Here is a 20,205-nt window from a genome sequence, read left to right as displayed (position 1 = left end):
AATTATGCAACCGCTTGAAGTACCTATTGCAGCAGCACCAGCACGCCTTGTTTGACGTTGCTCTAAGGGACCGGTTTGCCTTTAGCGTCGTTACTAAAGAGGGAAAGAAAGAAACAAAAAAGTAGGTGATAGATTACAGAACGGATAATCAGCAGGAACAGAGTTGCTCTAGTTGGGCAAGATTGAATCGCGTAATAGGAAAGTGTTGGCACAGGGATTCTCGGAACCTGTAGTTGTAGCTGCGATGAACGATAGGGAACGCCCCTTCGGGCGAAATGTAGGGTAAATCGATAATCAAAGGGACCTGGGATAGAGACGTCAGGATAGGCAACGGCTACTTGTGGAGTGGACCTGTCATGGGGCATATCGAGACCCACTGCTGCGGGTCACTGGACTTGCGTTGTGCCGACCGCGCACCAGCAAATGTGGTATGTTAACTATGCGCCCGTGTGCGTGTGGTAGCCGGCTAATTCTTGCCGACGAATGAAAAGGAATGCTGTCCTAACAGAGGAGTATCACCACTTATCTCGCCACCGCATGTCACTACCACGGTATGTGAGTGTGTCACGTGTCGTAGAGAACGCAGTAACTACGGGAAAAGGAGAGCGAAAAAAATGAAACGGGGAGGTGCATCATTTGTTAGAAAGTGTGTAAACAAACCAAAAGAAAAAGAAATATTTATCGCTCTCCTTTCCTATGATGAATGACATCGCCCGCTGGTTGCGGTACGTGGAACAGCCGGTGCATCAGAACGGCACATCGCTGTAAAACCTGTAATGTTTACACTGGGCACAAGCGACACACACACATAGTCCAAATGACTTTGCTGAGTTTTCTTTGACCCGATGTACCGCTGTGGACGGGGGCCTAGATACTTTGTATGGAGCGTCAATATTTGCTTTCCCGAATTGATTCCCATTTCATGAATAGTAGAACCAACGGGAATGACCCCACAGAGCGGCAGCACAGCTTGGGCAAACGATCGAAACACAGAGCACAGAGCAGGGGACGGGAAAAAAAGGGGACAGCGGGTGCAGTTATCGCGATTCCTCGGCACGAACCGAAAGCGGCACTGTTGAGTAAGGATCACGTTTTAGTCATATCTTTAGGATTACCGTGCGTGTTTTATGGTGCGACATTTGTGGGAGCTGATTTGGGAGCTTATTTCTAATAAGAATAAGTAGGGCAGTAGGTAAAGCGTAACGTTCTACTTCGTTTTTGGTGATAGGAGTTCTCAATTTTATTAGAATCAGGTTGGTTTCATGGCATTAGGCACTCAAGAGTGCTTAGCTTCACAATTCAGGACTGTAATATATCATTTTTTAAAGTTAAAAGTGGGCGATTTGAGAAAAGTAGCTTACAGAATTTTTGTGAAGGTTTGTAGCTAATAAGACGTTTTCAGTAAATAACTGAAACACACTAGGCCATGCTATAAAATGCATCGAAATTAATTGTGTCGATTAATTATCAAATCAAATATGTCATTTACATAGTTCTCTTTTGGCTACTCAAAATTCAACGTATTTCTTGGATTTATTTGCTTAGATACATTATTGAAATGCGTTTAAGACGATAGGACGATTACCGATTTTTTTTAAAACGCACTGAATAATCTTTATTATACAAATCTATCGTAATTACCTCTTTGTCCGCTGCTACTAGCATCCCACCGTGGCCCGCGGTTGGTAACATCTACTTTTTTGTCCTCCACGTGGGAGCTCCACATACGATTGACGTAGGCACTGCATCAACGCTGCATTCAAGGTCTCCCGGGTTGCAAATGCAAATACCCAATCGCGGTCCCTATTTTGTCCCAACCCCCGCGTTATCGATTTCCGCCTCTACACCCTACCTGTTGTTGGGCCACGCCAACCAACTCTCCCTCAATACTTACCCCTTTGTGTGTGCTTTCTGTCCGTCCAGCAGGGACTCCCCTCGATTGACGAGATCGGTTCCGCGCAGTCGAAATCGCCCGACCTGCAGGCAGTGGCCGGCGCGGTCGTCAAAGCGTGCGACATTCATCAGCACAGTGCCGAGCGGGACAGTCCCAACACGACCAACTCGACTGCCAAGAGCTCCCGGCGGGACTCACTGTCCGAGAAGATACCGACGGCGCAGCAGCAACCGATACCGACCGGGCTACCGCACCACAGTCAGCCGCCGCACTCGTCGTCGGTACCACCGTCGTCAGCGATCTCAACGCCGGGCAGTACGGCCGGCGGTCCCCACAGTGCCAACAGTCCGGTGCCACTGCTGCCGGCAGGTGTTCCGCAGCCGCCCCCACCCAACGTGGCGGGGGTCATATACGATCAGCCCAAGCCAACGTAAGTGACCGTAGCATGGCGTGTCCTCCCTACAGTCCCGTTCTTAATTAAGCTTTTACCTCTGTGTTTTTTAGGCTGAAACCTGTTCACAATCTTCCCGCGGCCAACGGCAACAACGGCTACGGTACAATCAACGGCAACGGCAACAGTGGTGGTGGCGAGCTGTACGAAAAGTTCAAGCAGCAGAAGCAGAACAAAGAGAGCGATTACATCATGAACGGCAATCCGACGATTGTGCCACCGGCGCACATGAACCAAGCGGGCACTTCTCCGGTGCCACCTCCACCGTCGGCCGGCCAAACCAATGGCAACGGGGCACCGGCCGTGATGGGTGCCCATCCCTCGGAAGACGTGATAGGCGGGAGCAAGGATTATGAGGTAAGCTTGGGAGCTTTGGAACGGATTTTGGACGACCACATCGAGGAGACCATTTTAGGCTGAGAACGGTTCCGCACTGTCCAATTAAATGTGCTTGCAAGTGATAAAATTTGTGCTGTGGCTCACCAGCAACACCACCAGCAATACCTTCTTGCTGTTAGAAGGGGGGATAAGTTTACGGCCTAAATTAAGCGAGCTTGATTGTTGGTGCTCGAATGCATCCTAAAAGAAGGGGGATTACAGCTTAATACAAATCGGCCAGTCTTGCTGCATCACAACCGATCGAAACGGGGCGGTACGTAGGCCGTCTGCACAGTTATGAGTGGCCAAAGTCAAATGGGTCAGACAAAAAAACTGCTCCAAATGAACACATACGATCGTTAAGAGCGATGCCGTTTTGACAGTGGTTGATGGCTGGATAGTTTTCCTTACGACAAAAAGCGGTTGTTCTCAAACAACTTTAAAAAAATCTAGCTCGCCATCATCACAACCGCAGCCCACTTAAGTTTGCGTATTTGTTGAGACAAATTAACGCATCCGATTCGATTTGAATATCATCAGGCAGGCACCACCGCGCAAGTGCCCAATCCCCGAGCACGGAAGTAATATAACTGTAAAGCTGCTCGGCCGCTCGGGGGACTGTTGGCGTGTTTTGCTGATAAAGTAGAGCACTACAAAATATATCCCACCTCGGTGCGACAAGGGTGGACACTGACAAACTGGTTCGCGCGTTCGATATTTGTTTGATTTGTTTCTAATTGTGTCTCACCTTGCTCGCCCCGGGCCCGGATTGTGTCGATCGCGCGCGTGGGATGTCCCACTACCCGTTTTTACCATTTTCCACTATCTTCTCTCGGGCTGCTGTTACGGCTACACGCTGTCGTCGGTCTTGGCACGCTATCGGAGGTGGAGCCGGATTAGAGTGCAGTGGTGTTAATTCAATGACACGTTAGCACAAACCGCGCAAACCCTGCCGTTGGCCACATTTGCTGGCATACTGGCATTTTTTTGTCGACTGATCACAAGAGCGTTTGCATACAAAGTTGCGTGCAATGTTGTGGGACTTGTACACAACGGTTCAAGCCGTTGGGTTTTGTAGGTCACGGGCTCTAGCAGCACATCTTGACGCGAGTTGGGGCGCGAGTTCTCGGCATCTTACACCCGCGCGCGCACGTTCAGACTCTAGCCGAAGCTGGCAGCTTTGGTGCTCCTCCTTCGCCGCCGCCTAAAGGGCCAGGAACGACGTCACACGGTGGAATTCATGAGCGCTGGTGAAGGTCTTTACAATGACGATACCTTTACAATGCCATCATCCGGTGGAGCTATGCCGATGCATCCCTTTTACGGCAAGTTCATGATCAACTCCGATCGTTCGTCAATGGCACCATCGTATCGATGGGGACACGTGTGAGTGTGTGTGTGTGTGTGTGTGTGTGTGTGGCATAAGCCGCTGTTAGTGTCAACGAGATGAATATCATTCGGTTCAGTATGCTTCCGGTTAGGCATCCCGCTGACTGTTTGGACGTTTGATGGCGCGCGCGCCCGATCGCCTTGTCGTCGACGAGATTGATGCGATCGTTCACCAGTCTCCCCCAGTTTTACGGCCGTTCGTTAGGGGAATTCGTTTTACGAGCTGACGACAGTGTATTTGGAAATAGCTCACCCATGGAGAGCCCTCGAGGGCTGGCGCCGTTGTGGTTAATTTGAATGAGTGAGGGGGCCGAAACTGTTTTCTGCGGCTTACGAAATCCATCGACAGCTTCCCATACTGCACCGATTGATCGTTTCCACTTGCTGTGGGTTAGAACATAAAACAGAAAACAATCCGATCCACTGGTGGGTGGTTGGTTGGTTGACTTCACAATAATTGGTCGATGGCGTTAAGATAAAACGGAACCCATTAAAGTGACACACTTATCGACGGTGCGAACCTCTCGGTGTCGAAATCGTTGGAGAGCAATTGATTATTGATGAGCCGTGGCATGTGCTGGCTGTACTCGTTGTGAGCACCATTAGTTGAGACATTTTTTTTTTTGGCGTACACAAATACTCCTCTCACTCAACCAACCTCACTGTGACGGAAGTGAAGGAAGTGCGCATTGCATTCCGTTGCTTACCGTGTGTGTGAGTGTGAGCAATAACTCTTGGCGTCGTGCCGTACCGTCAATTGGAGTTTGAAGCATTGGCCAATATTTGCTCAACTCTGGTGTCATCTATGGTTGCGGGGGTGACATGAAGGGACATATTAGTCAGTTGTCATTTTTAAACTATCGACCGACTTTGCTTGCGTATGTGACGCAAGTGACGGCGACGACACAACGACGTCGTTAACCGTGCGCGCACAATTCAGCAGGAAAGCGGGAACCATAACGCGTCGTTTGTTTCTATTTGCGGAACACATGTGTGTAATGATGGGGCAATGGAAAGCATTACTCGTAATAGAGCAATTTATTGGGGGTAATTCTTGCAAGAAACTCACAGTTTGATTTGGCCATTAAAGATGGTGGAGGTTTAAATCGCCTTACGATGGTAGGATGAAAACCATTCTTCGCGCAATCGCCGCCAATGTATCCACTCGACACTTTCGCATGCATCTCAGCTGTACGGTTTGGCCTCGTTACATTAATCATGATTAATGGGGTCGATCGCGGACAGAAGTTTCAATTGCCAGCAGTGCCGAGAGTACGAGGCAAGAGTTCTCGAGTGGTATGTGAAGATGAAAAGAGAAATCACGCAGCAATGAACGCTGCGTGAACGTTCATCATCGCGTTCTTTCTCGTCAAAGAATGTGCACAGCTTACTTCCGTTTGTTTCGATACTCGGGCCGAAGAAGATGCACTTCGGTGTACAATACCCTTTCACCAAGCCGCATGCTCCCGGGAGCGCTATGACCGTAAGATGAGGTCGAGAGTGCCCACTGCAAAAGTGTGGCACGGCGTGGAGAACACGTTGCACGAACCTTGAATGTCGCCCACCGCGCTCTGAATTTGCACGCTCTGGCTTGCCTTATGTGGGCTAGCCAGCGTCAGGCTAAGGGCAGCATCTACCGTCAACCTATCAGATCAGCTGCATGTGCACGCGATGCGCGCACATTGCAAGTGAACTATTGAAAACATCTAAGCACGGTGGCGTGCGGCAACAACTGGAAGGTGTGCTAGCGCGTGGGAAAGAGCAGCGAGCTTTTTTTTGCCTTGAAACACGTTGCATGGGGAGGGCGAAGAAGGACATGATAAGCTGTGCCAACCATCGAACCGGGAGGAATGCAGGGAATCGAGCACCAAAAAAGGACTTTCTCGTCGTCGATGGCTATCAATTTACGATGTAAAGTTGCGCGCTGCGCACGCAAATCCGCCCGCTGGTGGAATGCAATTTGTGATTAATTTAAATGTGCTTCTTCCCAACGCACGCCCGATGTGGATTGCAATCACGTGGTTCGAGAAGATGTTTCGCATAAATTGCCATCGCGGTGGTTCGTCCGTGTCGCCCTTTTTGCCATATAAATGATTCTCTCCCGTCGGTGAGGCGGAAGCGAATCGCTGCTCTGGAATGATGGGATTTATTTATCATTTTTTTGTATGAAGTTGCTGAGCGCTACTTCTCTCTCTCTCTGTATCTCTATTTTGCCTGAGTGTTGTGCCCTGGTACGACGAGGCGTATTCAGTGCCGTGCTGGAGTGTCGTTTCGTCTTGGAGCAGCGCGAGCTTGAGAGGCCAGTAATAATAACGAGACTCACGCGAGACCGGCGGTCGTCGTTTGTCGTCGGCATCGTCACCGTCGCGACACAGAACGTTTGAGCCGCGGATCAGTTCTGTTTGAGACGTTCGATCGAGTTCATCGTCGAGAAGCTTGACGCGTTCCGTGGTTTGTTGCGTACACGAGCATGCTCGGTGGGGCTTTACAGCAGTCAAGAGCGAAGTGATTGAAGTGCTCAAGTGGTTGGCTTTAAGTGAATGTTAGTTGGGAGCACAAATTTTAGTAGAATCTTTATTGGAACTTTGTTTTTGTGTATATTCGGCCACCTGGGTAGTGTCCCGATGTGTTCCGTTTGCATCCACGGGGCGCTTTATTTGGTAAACGTGCTGGTGCCAGCCAGGCGCGTGTAGTGTGTGAGTCACGATTTGTCGTTGAAGTGAAGTTGAGTTGTCGATTGACCGATCAGGAGGATTTATTCATTTTATTTTGTCCGGTGTGTGCGTGTGTTTTTGCATAAAGCTGCACGGTGTTAAAAGCTTTCCCAAAAGTGTCCGGTGACCATCTTTTTCCGTCGACGATGGCGAACGTGCATCATCACCATCACCAGCATGCGAACCATCGGCACCGTCCGTTCTGCGGTGTCGATCGGCAGCTGAAGAAAATTGAGGAAATATTCAACCAGAACCAGAAGGAAAATGAAGTGAAAATCATTGAATCGCACACCAGCCGCAAATGCAGCGTGCACGGCACCCATCGGCGTGGTTCGGTGTGCTCGGTGCGGCGCCGTGACTCGATCGCCAGCTCGGTCGGCGATCTGTCGACGGTTGGCGCGGCGGGCAAGCAGCTTCCGCAGCAGCGACCCTCCTACGGTTCCATCTACAACGTCGGCCGGGAGGCGGAAATGGCCGCACGGCGACGCAGCCGACTGGGCAATCGTAACTCGATCGCCAACATTAGCGATCTGCAGTCCCACTATGTGATCGCACCGAGCCCGACCGGGCGCAAGAGTTTGTCCGGGTTTGCAGATCCGCGGCGTCGTGACAGTATGCCTGTGCTGAACACGATAAAACCCCTGTCGAACAGACCGCTGGAACATCCGGCCGATTTCCCGTCCATGCTGCGCGCCACCTCCGTATCGACGGTGGACCTTCGCCGCAAGCCCTCGATCGGTGGTGGAGGTGTTGGAGTTACCCGACGCTCCAGTATAAACAGCAAGCGCAGCAGTCTCCATCTGGACGACGGCCTGTCGACGATGAAGCTCCACTCGATCCTGAAGAAGGCATCGTCCCCATCGAAGGACAGCGAGGACAGCGGCGAGCACGAGCTGTGCGACATGACCAAACGCCTGTCGTTCGATTCGGGCATCGCGAAGCCACCGGGACTGGCCGGACTGATGGCCCACAATGGGGCGCAGCACAATCGGCGCAACTCAAACGATTCCAGCTACAGTTCGTATTCGCGCCGCATCTCGATCGACTCGCTGGACGCGAGCCGGCGCTACTCGCGGCGCCTGTCGGACGCATCGTCCCTGTTCGGGGGCGACGAGGACGCGAGCAGTGGCAGCGGGGGCGGCACGAACGATATCGATCGCATCAAGGTGCTGAACAGCAGCTTCGCGAACAGCTTCGACGATGCCTCGATTGGTGGCAACCATGAGGTAATTCATTAGAATAATGCCATAAGTGGGCTGCCCAGGTGGACGCGGCCGCATGCGATCTGCCTTGCAATTACTATTAAAATAATGCAATTGAGATGAAGGATCCCACGGAAACTTTTGTGCCGCAAAGCACAAAGAGACGACGAACTGTCAATGTGTGATCACGAATTGCGAAGGGGTGGGGCTGAGTAAATGACCATTTTTGCACGGTGCTGTACAGTAAGGCCCCTTAGTCAGCTTTGTGTATCGAGATTAGAGGTTTTCCCAGTTCCTGGTGCCAACTCCAAAGATGGGAACTCATGCTGGGAGTGACTCTCCAACATGATTCCTGCAGGAGGAGAAGCGTGCAACAGAATCATAAAGCGTTCCTTTCACCAGGCGCTGATCTTCATCCAGTAGTGTCTTTCAGTATGATTTATTACTTGGTTCGCATAATTTAAGCCCACAGTAGGAGTGAAGAGAATAGAAAAGAGATGGATCAGGTTTGGAGATGGCGCCAGTTTGATCTCGCCATGATGAGCTGTGTGCGCCATGATCGATATCTGTGCCAGGCTTGGTGCGGTACGGCTTGGAGAAGAAGAGGCCCATTGTGTGGCGCGACGGCGGAACCGTCCTTCCCGACCGTGAAGGCCGCGCACAAGATCTTACGATCCGGTAATGAACCGGTGAAAGCCTCGGCGTAATTAACCTCCTCAACGAGAGGCAAAATCAGTGACAAAATGGCTTGGGGGACATTGGCGTTTCCGAGTTCCGCTGCTGCTGCGTGCGTACGTACGTACAGCTTCAATGTCTGATCGTTTATTACGGTTGAGACTCGCGTTGAACGCATGAACGCATCGCGCAATGTGTGTACAGTACACTGCGGAAGGTTAGTGCAGAGTCGATAGAAATGGTAATGCTCCTTGAGCCGAGCCGAGTGAGAGCTCTTTCGTACGTAACGCTCGCCTGGGGGTCATTCGTCCGCCGATTTGGCGTAGATCACCAGAGAGCTGCGGGGAAGGGTTTTCGGTGCAGCAGATTGATTGGTTCCGCTGGTGTGTGGCGTGAGATGATGATGTGGTGTGGCGCCAAGATGCGTGGGATAATTTTATGGGTTTTTATTATTGCTGCTGAGAAGAAGCAAGCGGCGGAAGGACGCGCAAGATCGTGCAATTTTAGCGTTTCGGTGTTCCTGTTTGCCTTGCTTTTTGGGGGGAGGTGTCTCTGTGTGTATGTAAATTGTTTTGGTAAACAGTGCTTATAATACGAGACGTCTTAGTCGGGACAGAAGATAGTTCGGAGTAGGTTCTGAGAAGGTAAGAACCTCGTAGTAGACAATTTACGTCGAGTCATGCAGTTTGTTCAACAAGATGTGTTGCTGCTAGAGCTTGGTTACCTACTTGTACAGCAGCAACAGATCGAACACTACAACAGCTTGTCACTCCAACACGCTACCGCTTGGAACTGCAAAATCCCACGACCCCACGAGAGCTACACAAATTGCGCTCCATGGACACAGAAATCTGAGCAGCAATCAAAATCTGGTTGAGCAGTAGTAGTAGTAGTAGGAGTAGGTGGTGTACGCGATCGTTTTAGCTGATTTCCGATACACGACGGATCCGTGCAAGACCCCGCTGTTGATTGCTGGTTGTGAACGCGGGTAAATGTCGTTTACAAAAGCACTATGATTAAAGCGGGACACCCGACAAAGCGAGTTTGGCTTGGTTGAAACGATGGTTCGCTTGTTGTCTGTGTTTGGATGAACCACGATGACGAACGAAGATAAGAATGCAAATTGCTTCTGTGTGTACCGGTCCTGTGTTGTGTAGCTCGTCCTCCGCAAACACCACACAACCTCAACACTCGATACTTGAACTGTTACCAGCGGAGCAGCTTGTGTAATGTAACACTTCCTGCGATAATTGTTTATGGTGCACCCTTGGAGGGAGAATATGCGATTGCAAACGGGAGCCGGTGTGTCATGTGCCCTATAGGGAATATAGGGAAGATATCTCATCTTACCAGTCGTCGTCGTCGTCGTCGTCGGGTTCCTCTGATCATTGTATTTAGTGATGCTCTAACTAAACATCTCATGTTCACGTTGTTGTCGTTGGGCATCACTTTACTCGTGCTCCCCTCTGTAATCTTGGATATAGTTGTTTTCCACAAGTCTGGAGTTACTATTTCTAAGTATTTAAACCTCTCCCCTCTCCCGCTATTTGCTGCATGAATCATCCAGCTGGCTTGCCCCCCAGGCATGCGCGGCGTTATGAAACATGCCTGTTTTTGGCAAACCTTCGTTGCGGTGCGCGAGTTCATTGAACATGCGTTTGTTTTGAAATTTATTTACCCAAGGCACTCCTTCTGCCTGCTTCTCGCACAGAAGGTATCGCTTCAAGTCACCCACACGCGCCAAACTGGACAGCTCTTTTTGACGACTGTCGGTGCCCAAGCGTCCAGAGGTTCGACTGCTCGTCATTGTCGTTCCCTTACACGGGCAGCGGGCTTCATATTGGAGAGTTCAGCTCTCGAGCGGGAACAAACACACGCCCGATGATGACGGATCGGAAAGTGTCGCCTGCGTCGGGAGTTGAGGTCTGGTGGACGTCTCTTTTGAAGGAAGAGGTAAAAGCTAAATCTTGTCGCGGTTCGATCCCGTACCTGGTTGGTCCTGCCAACGTGTGTGATATGTCTGGGACGGATTTCTTTTTCGCTCTCGTTGTTGTTGTTGTATGAGAAGATCCCCATTCTTTGTTGACCTATAAATGCCACCAGCCACCACAAACACCTCCCGGTCTGCTGTCGACGGCGGCAACTGTGCTAGAGTGCTTAGAAAGGAGAGTAAGACGCTTTTTCGGTCGTTCGCGCCGAAAATGGTGTGGCAAAATATTGTGATTTTATGTGTGCGTGACGTTGCTGCTGCTGCTGTTGTGCCTTCTCTCCGTCTGTCCCAAGCTGTAAAATGCTGTAAAGTTTTTTTTGGAAGGAACTGGTTCATAATAAGCCGAAACCAGCTACTCGGGCATTGGTCGGTGCTGGTCGCCGTTAATCCCAGAATGTGTATTCTAGTTCTGCTACCTTGTATGGTAAATGGTTTCACGCGGATGTTGTGGTGGACACGCTGCTGGACAACCTTGCCGCTCATTAGAAATAACCGGTAGAAAGAGATAGACAACCCAAGACAAGAACCAAGCTCCCCGTAAGCGTCATGTGTGTGATTTTCGGTGGCGTCTTGTCGTAAAACAATTCACGACCGAATTGTCGTACAGCTGAGAAGTGTTTTATCGCGGCCTGGCTCCACACGGGGTGCCAGCTCTATTAAAATCAGAGTTTCAATAGTTTAGACACTCAATAGCAAACAGAGAGGAGAGCAAAAACCAGTCTCGTTAGATCTTAAATACCTTCTGGGTTCTTTTTATGACGTTGGGAGGTTGTGCCAGTAAAAAAAAAATAACGCTTCTTCTCGGTGGCAATCAGTAGTTTGTGGGGCAATGGTGGATCAATATTTACATTGCGAGAAGAAGATGGTAGAGGGACGAGAGCTTCACAGTCGCAGGTGCGAAATTTAACATATGACGCCTGTTTTGGGAACCGCTCCTTACGATTTTACTGCTCATGATGGTTGCATATGGCTTGGGTGACGTTATTCTGTTTGTTGTTTAATGGTTCAATTATTTGTGAAAGCTTATTCTCTGCTGCCTGTTTTGATGCAAGATCGGCTTCGATGGTGATCAATGGCGATGGGTGTCAGCGATTTAGGATCATTTCCAAGATGGCAATAAAAAGAGACAAGTTATCTGACTATACTATGTAAATCAACCATTGGATTGGTGTCTCTAGTCGGACGATCACGATGGATGGGATGTTCCTCTATCGACTTAATCAAATCCGTTTTTTTCGGCATCTTGTTAACAGCCGTTAGAGATAAAACCGATGTCCGGATGTTGGTTGATAAATTGGTTAACGTTCATTCTCTGGCAACAATGTATTGCCCTATTGCTCAACCCTCTCCATATACGTGCTCGCGGACACACCAGCTGGAGGGATATACATGTCATCGACTTGATGTCCGACCCCGAGCACAGGAACAACGTCGTCACACCGCGCCCCAAAAGGTGACACCGATTGACGTACATCGTGTCCAGGGTGCCGCCGCCCGTCTCGCTGTGACATCAATTCGCCATCAATCTTTTTACGCTCATCGCGCGGCTCCATATCTGTTGGTTAGGATCACCACTGGATCATCATCTTTGTGTCAACCGCTCCCCCCCCCCTAAAAGAACAAGCGCGCCAGCGCACTCTTTCTCTTATTCCCGTCTCATGGTGGTGGAATTCATTAAAAAATCAGTTGGGTACCGGGTTGGGGGTGATCGTGCCCGGAATGTTACTTGCTTTGTTGTCGCCTTTACAAGGGAGGGTGACCGAACGCAGGGGAGAAGGGCAAGAGGGCAAAACAAAAAGCTCTAATAGGCTGCGCTCCCATCATCCTACCTCGGACAAGCGATGCGATGTGTACGGGAGGGGCCATCGTGTAAGGGTGTTTGAATGTAAAAGGTTGATTTTTGTTGTTGTTTTTGAATAATCGTCCTCCCACGATCATAACCCACTACTGCTGGTGCTGCTGCTGACGCTGCACACTGCAGAAGATTGAATCCATCCCCCATGCTTGCGGTGGGGTAGTTTTAAAAGGGGAGAGCGGTTCGCTTGTTTGGTTACATATGGAAGGGTGCCATTACTGTTGCGGGTTGACAACGCCCCTGCAGCTTTGTAGAACTCATGTAAAATTAATTAGTGTGAAAATAAATGGCAATTCGAAACGCAATACGACGACGAGCGCTGTTGCGCTTTGGATCTTTGCGTTAACAAGCGAAGCTCATGTTTCAATCCAGAGGTTGGTCTGGTAGAGGGAGGAGATCATGTGCTTGGGACGGAGTGTTTGCGTTGGAAATTGTAAATTAATCTTTTGAAACTCGTTATTTGAGACGCCTTTTTATTTACTACATTTTATAAGAATAATCTTTGTGCTAAACTTATTTTGCAGAAATATTACAATTTGAAGTGCCACAATTACATTTTGACTCTACGTGAGTGCTGCTTGTTGTGAGTGACTGCGTGCTAGAGGATCTCACGAGAGCATTTTGCGTTATTTCATGCAACGTACAGCTGTGCAAGCTGTTTGCATGCAAGATATTGAAGCTGCGAGGCACGCAAGCTGCATGCAATCGTTCATTTTCACACAGGGTTGTAGCTTTTGGTTGGTGTTTTCAAGTTTTGAAGTCTCTCGCGGGCAGATCCATTTCCATCACTTGCGTCATTATTTACCTCACATTTTTGGGGGCGGAATGAGGGCCTGTCCTTTTAATTTTGATACCAGGCTGATAAAAAGCTGCTCTTGTCGGTGAGTGAATGGTTTCAAAAGGAAAATGATTTCATCCAAAACCCATCGCCAACAGTAGATCAACAGCAGCAAAATTATGTATCTGCTCCACTTTCGAGCCATTGGGTTTTTAAGCATTTATCTAACACATGTTTCACCATGGCCGCTAACTAGCTGCTTGTGTATTATTTCGGTGTGATTTAATCCGATCCGTCCATGGTACTGGGGGTGTGCGTGTGTGTGTGTGCCCATCATCCATCTCATCCCCAGCCCTACCGAACCGGAACAGATAATACGTTAACGAGAGCTAATTAGCAATGGCTCGCTAAATTTCTCCTAAACGAATGCACCGCCTAGAGTACGGTTCGCTCGCTCAGGGTACCCATTTTCGGGAGGGCTGATTGTTTTAACTTCGCCCGCCCGAGACGGCGAACCTCTAATTTGCCTACCGAAGAGTTTGGAGTCTCCACTGTGCACCCCCCCCCCCCCCCCCCCCCCCCAAAGGGAAGGGCAATTTGGCTGAATTTGCTTGCTGCCGCTGCTGCAACAGTGGATAGAAACAGTGGTTGTCACGGCAGTTTAACAGGAAACAGTCAACCATTGACACCGGACGTAATAAACCCTCGATGGGCACGACGTTGAGCTAATAAAGCTTGCCCACGTATGTTACAAGTAGGGATCCGCCCCCTCCGCCTCCCCACATTTGTTGGGTGGTTTCATAACAATTGCCCCCAAAACCCTTACCGAAAAGCCTTACATCGCGAGAGGAAAAATAGAAGATTGGTGAAAAACAACAACAAATCCCTTTCCATCAAAAGAAGGTGACATAACAAGAAGGAAAAAGAAAGGAGGGCGTTTTGCTGTGGTTAGGTAGCGTTTAAATGGCAAAAAAAAAAGACAGAAACAGATGGAAAAGTCTCGGCGGCCGCCGAGTGCCGCGACCGTTCATCACACCTTCACACGTGTCGTCCCTCAATTGCTCGGATCATCATCATCGCATCCATCGCGCGTTGTCCATCATCATGGAATGAGGCAGCAGTTTTTTTTTGTTCGTTGAGCGAGCGGGCGTTAGCGTTAACGATCGATGGCGATTTCGTTCACTCAACAACAGTCGGGGGCAGGGCACCGCCGGTACGATTGAAGGCCTGGAGGGTTGGCAAATAATTTGACAATCACACTTTTTGACACCTAGTTATCCAAGCGAGCGTGATGCGTTCGTTCATTTGGGAGGCGAGTTACTGGCTTTATTTTGTTTTTGGTTTTTGTTTTTTTGGGGGAATTGTGTAGCCACGTTGTGTTTATCGAATGCGCATAAGGTAAAGGTGAAGAAGTGTGCCAACCGCGGCCTTTTTATTACCCAATGTATGTTTGTGGTCGTCGCATTCGGCCCAGTTAATTTGTGGGCGTGCGGGTGTGAGTGTGTGTGATCTACTACTTAATGCATTAATTTCGGTTTCGTTACCCTTAAAGAGGCAAGTCTCGATTAACATTGTTTTTTTCTTCTCTTTATTTTTATTTGCAGGTAAGCAAAGAGTAGACGACGAACCCGTCCACGCTGATTTAGTGTGCATATACCTATAGTTGCCTAAGGTTCATGGAAGGTCGAGCGATTGGTACAGGAAAAGGTATGATGCATAACACCTACAACAGCAGCTGGCTAGCTGAATTTGAGCTTGAGGCAAAAAAAAAACAAAGCAAAAACCCAACCCCGAAAAAGAATTCAACTATGGCTCGTGCGGTTTATCCTTCTCGCGCGCGCTCGCAAAAAAAAGGGTGAAACACGTGCAATCCAAAAGTGATCATTATTATACACAACAGACACCCTCGCCTGCTTGGGTGAATTCTTTTAACGGTAATCGGTGGCCTCCCCCTTCGCCTCGTGTACAAGAATGCTACGCTTTAACCGTCTGTTCTCGCCGGCGGTGGATGTGTTGGATCAAACGGAGGGAGTAGAAAAGGGTAGCAAAAAGGTTATGGCAGAAGCTACTTAGTTAGTGTACTTATTGGTATTACTGCCCTCCACCACCCAACCACCAAACAACAACCTACCAAAGTTGTAAAATTACCCAACGTGTTGGAGGGTTTTCTTCCTTTTATCTGTTGGTGGTTGTTGTTGTTGCTAGGGAGATCAGAATAATTGCATCATTACTCCACGTGAGATTATGAGGCCGAGGTAAAGGAGTGAAACGGAGAAACTAAATCGGTAATCATATTTGTATCACTGGTGTGCGGCGGGGAGGAGCAGCAGCAGACGGGAGAAGAATTGTGCGTACCGAGAGAACGGGGTGGCCATGTGGTGTACAGCAGTCGGCGGTCTTTTTTGTGAGACTTTAATGTGGCGTCCGGAGCCATGATAAAGAAAACCTTCGCTAGTGTGGCCGGTGTGGTTTCTATTTGTTCGCGCGAGCATTTTGAATTGACTTTGTTGCACCTCAACTCTGTATGGTTGATGGTGAGCTGGCTGGCGTCCGGCACCAAGCGAACGAACCGATCGCCTGGTGTAATCTAATTTAAATTTAATAATTTTGGGGGCGCCATAGCTTTTTCCTTCCCCTCGCTTGGGGGTAACCGGGTCGGGCTGATGAGATCCTACTACCGGGTGAGAAAAGAACCCCTCCGGTGTGTGGGGTGAAAGCTCTTGGCTCTTACTTTCCATCCAGGCTGGCGTGCGGCGGGTTGTTTCGGATTTGCTTTGCCGATATGCCGGCGTTGCCTGTTTTCCTTTGTGCGCTTGCTCGCGCCAAAACATAATGACAGAGCGGAATCTCTTCCACCTCATCTCCGCCACATCTTCGTCTTTGATCAGTCGCTGTCAGGAAAAGCACAACAGTGGGTAAGAAGTAAAATTTAGCCACCTATACCTCAAACCCACTAATTACTTGCCGCAATTTTATGACGATTTTATGACAGGGCATGATGAAGCGCTCGATAAGCAGCTGATCCGATCCATATCTAATGTGTCTCACACTAAATTAAATGTGAATAAACACAACCAAAACCGAAGATGACAAAATCGGTTGCTTTTTTCTGGGCCGGAATTTGCCTCCCCTTCCTTGCCGAGGTCGTCTGTTCTCACGCGGCAGAGGTGAGTGGGAATTATTTTTATGGAGTCTCCCCACTGGCTGCTGCATAGTGCGGTGGTCGCAACATTTTTGGGAAAGTGAAAAATTGTCAAATCAACCCAAGTGTAAGTGGAGGGGCGGAGAAGGTGAAGGCTAGGTAGTGACATTAAACTGCATCAATCAAGCGCGCGTTTGCGGCAACGTTGTTTGCGGACGAGCGAGCTTTGCTTAACATCCGCCCCAAAAAAAAAACCTCGCAAAGACGCCGCGAAGGACGGGATGACATAAGCGCCCCGGTCGATATCGATAATTCCAACGTTGTGGTTATTTTACCGCTGCAGCTGTTTTGCAACCAAAAAAGCCGAACTTATCAAAGGCAGGATTCTTCTGCTGCCATTATTAAAGGCTCGCTCAATGTGTGAATGTGATTTATGGGTAATAAAAAACTCGGGCTCGAATGAAACCTAACGAGCAAAGCAGTGCAAAGTGAACTCTTCTCCAAAGCGTGGTGATGACTATTGCCCAAGCACACAGAGTCACACGGGAGGAGGACAACAGAAATGTTACAACAAAACCAAAAAAAAAAAGAAGCGAAAGTGAAACGAGATAATTGTGGCAAATTTTTATCAACACTCCAAACTTCACTCTCTAACAACCTTGAACGGTTTGTCGGTAACGGATAGCTAGTACCGAAGGCAAGCGCAGGTGCAGGTCGACGGCAGTAACTAATCTGCCAAACTCTTCCAAACGCTTTATCTTTTGCACGGGTTTGGGTTTTTACTATGGGAAAAATGTGTCCGTCTGTGTCTGTTGGGAGGGAAATGGCAATTGTTTTTCTGCTTCCCAGATTCCCACCATCAGCTCCACTATCGAGGGTTGTCAATTTTGCTTTCGGTTGGAAAAACCTTACTCTTTCTCTCTTTCTCTCTCTTTCTCTATCGTCGAAGAAAATACTCCCGATCGCGTGATGATGATGCAATCAATGGCACGATGTCACCCGTCGCGGGAAAAATGATTTATGGCAATCGGGTTTTGTAGCGACGACGAGAGAGGGGGGAGGTTTGGGAGTAGGGAATGGTGTGCGAATTTTCCTCTTTCACCCATTTAAGCCAATAATGGGTTGGTTGTTGGAAGGGAAAAGGAAAAAAAACTCAGCTATGGCTCCAAAATCGAGCGAAGACTTGTTAGCGAGGCAGACGACGAACCTGCCCAATTGTTTCGCGCTGAGGGTGAGAATGTTTTACTGTACCTCGTGCCACCGAGAAGCAATTACACAAATTGCACTCAGCGCCCACCATCTTGACACGTGTGTTTGTATGTGTGTGTCTGTGACATTGAGGCCAGGGCAGTTGGTTTAGAAAATGTTTCCGTTTGGTTCTATAAGGAAAGATGTGTTTAAAACATTGAAAAACAAACCAGTTCAGCGGAGCAAGGACTCTTGCTCGACCAATTTTGTTGTCAAACAAAATGGTAACAAACTGTTGACAGGATAATGGTCAAAGAAACTAAGCCGTAATCGTAATGGGCAATTGAGCAGCAGCGTATTATTTGCCACATTTTGAAACCTATATTATAGCTTTATAATAGAGTACATTGTATTGAGAAAAACGGAAAAGAACGAACGATTTCACGATTAGTGCCAGCACCAGCAGCGGCTTCAATTAACCTTCAATTTGAATGTTAATTTAGCCTTCAAGCTTTCGGCTCGATTGACTGCTCGATCGTTTCGCGGAAAATGTCATTATGCCGCTTGTGTGTGTGTGTGTCGGTCTGTGTGTTTGATCGTGTAGCGCTAGTTGCAAACTTTCACGCATAGATTGAGCGATATATAACAAAAAGGGGTAACAACAGCAACACAACTGGTCGGATAGATCAATCAATCATGGGTCCCGCCACGAGCAAACCTGTGTGCGTACGGAAATGAAGCCGATCAAGCGAATCCCGCACCCCGGTGGTGGTTGGGAGGGAAATATCTTAATCACTTTACCCGCCCTAATCGCTCCAACCGAACGGAGACGCTGGAGCCGGAGTTTTATGCGCATGATCAAAACATGATGCAGCACCGGGTCGTTTTTCTTGTTTTTGTAGGATGATCTATTTTGTCGTTGGGTCGGTCCCCAGAGGCACCGCTGTAGTGAAATGCACCAAAGTGCTCGGGGGTACGAAAAAAGAGAGTGTGAAAACGTTTGGTTTGCAAAATGCGTGTGTCCGACCGATTGCTACTATATTATAGCAGTGTGGTGTTTTGCTGCTGCCCGAGGGGGTTAAACACATTAGCGGTCCATAACCTTCCACCCCTGTTTTTAAACCCTCCCAAACTTCCCCTGTCAAAAGATCGTGCTCTCGTGATCATTGTGTCAGCTGTGACACACCTCCACGCTCCACTACCAACACACCATCGTTTAGTAGAGAGAAAGTGTCTGTTGTGCTTCCAAACTGAAGCGAATCGCAAATTCACGGGTGGGAAAACGCGTCAGATTCAGAATTTTAATAAACTCTTCTCGCTTTAACCCCTTCTCCTCCATCGCTCCCGGTACAGTTAGTTGACCAGCCGCGGCAAGATATCATCCGCACGAGTAATACAGTAAGGCCTGGCCGGTATCGGAACAACCTACAGACCGATGTCGCGACGTGCGAAGATAATCCCGCGCGGAATAAATGACCTTACAAGCTTCATAATTTCACCCCGGGCAAGTGGCGGGTTCGTCGCTTTGCCCCTTTGGCACGCAAGTCTTTTGTTTTGGCGTGTTTGTTGTCACGTTTGCCAGCCGGGGGGTGGCTTGTTGGGGAACAACATTCCCCTTCCCAATGCGTTTCCCGAAGTGAAAGCGAAAATTTTCCAAACGCGTCTCGGGGTGGTGTAATGGGAGGAAAATAGCTTTTCTCTCTTTCTCTCTCTCTTTTTCCTCCCACACTTGACACGACCTAAACCGATCTAATTTGGTGGCGTTGCTGTTGTTGTGGTATAGTTTTTTCAGCTTCACTTCATTCCACCCACACAGCCCTCACAGAGGAAGAGTGTTTTGTTGTCTCTTTAACCCCTCTCGGCTAAGCTGTTTTCCCCGCATCCCACCTCCCTGCGAGTGTGGCTCTAGCAGGGGAGGTGAGGGAAGTGGCATTGTCTCTCGAATTTCGAAAGGGAAGAGATTATTCATCTTTTTAATTGACTTTTCCTTCGGAAAATGACGTGAAAAATTGTGCGCTGGGCGGGCGGCAGAGATGATGATGGTGTGGGTGTGTTCAGTGGCAGAGTATTTTTGTACTTGTTGCCTTCATCGCTTCACCTTCATTTGAGCGGGGTAACAGGGAGGTTTTTATTTGGTAAATCTTCTTGCTTCACTGGTTGCAATCGATTCAAAATGAAGTGAAAAAATACATGTTTGCTTTACAGTGAACATTCCTTGCCGCATGCTGCAGCAGTGGCGGAAATGTGTAGCCTTTAAGTCTTTAAGAGCTTGAGAGCAAAATCAAGCGGGAATTTGTAGATCGAATCCATAATATACCTTGAAAAGCCACAGGCGAACACAAATTATCCCTTCAAGCGTAAAGGGTAGCTATTTTTTTAATGTGTGTGTGTGAGAGTCTTTGTTAAAGAATTATCTTTCCAGTGTTTTGTTTTGTTTCTGTTTGTCTATAACCATTTTGCTGACCTCAATCCCGCATGGGAAGAATTTATTCAAGCTAATCGAAGATGGTAAGCGCCCTTAGACCGAACGCTTAGAACATCTTAGCTTG

The 20,205-nt window shown here is 48.7% G+C and overlaps 1 protein-coding gene across 13 annotated transcripts in view; it reads left to right on the top strand.

The window, feature by feature from the left end:
* LOC121594688 (WD repeat-containing protein 47) overlaps nt 1-20,205 on the top strand; it is a 66,542-nt gene that overhangs the window by 20,200 nt on the left and 26,137 nt on the right. For 12 of the 13 annotated variants that reach the window (XM_041918275.1, XM_041918274.1, XM_041918271.1 and 9 more), the window contains 2 exons: nt 1,924-2,324; nt 2,399-2,702. In XM_041918275.1, coding sequence (XP_041774209.1) covers nt 1,924-2,324; nt 2,399-2,702 — 705 coding nt within the window. The remainder of the gene's footprint in view (nt 1-1,923; nt 2,325-2,398; nt 2,703-20,205) is intronic. The other variant, XM_041918279.1, reaches the window with a different exon arrangement.

This window comes from Anopheles merus, chromosome 2L (genome assembly GCF_017562075.2).
Source record: "Anopheles merus strain MAF chromosome 2L, AmerM5.1, whole genome shotgun sequence".
NCBI lineage: Eukaryota > Metazoa > Arthropoda > Insecta > Diptera > Culicidae > Anopheles > Anopheles merus.
This window is presented reverse-complemented; position numbering and strand designations above follow the sequence as displayed.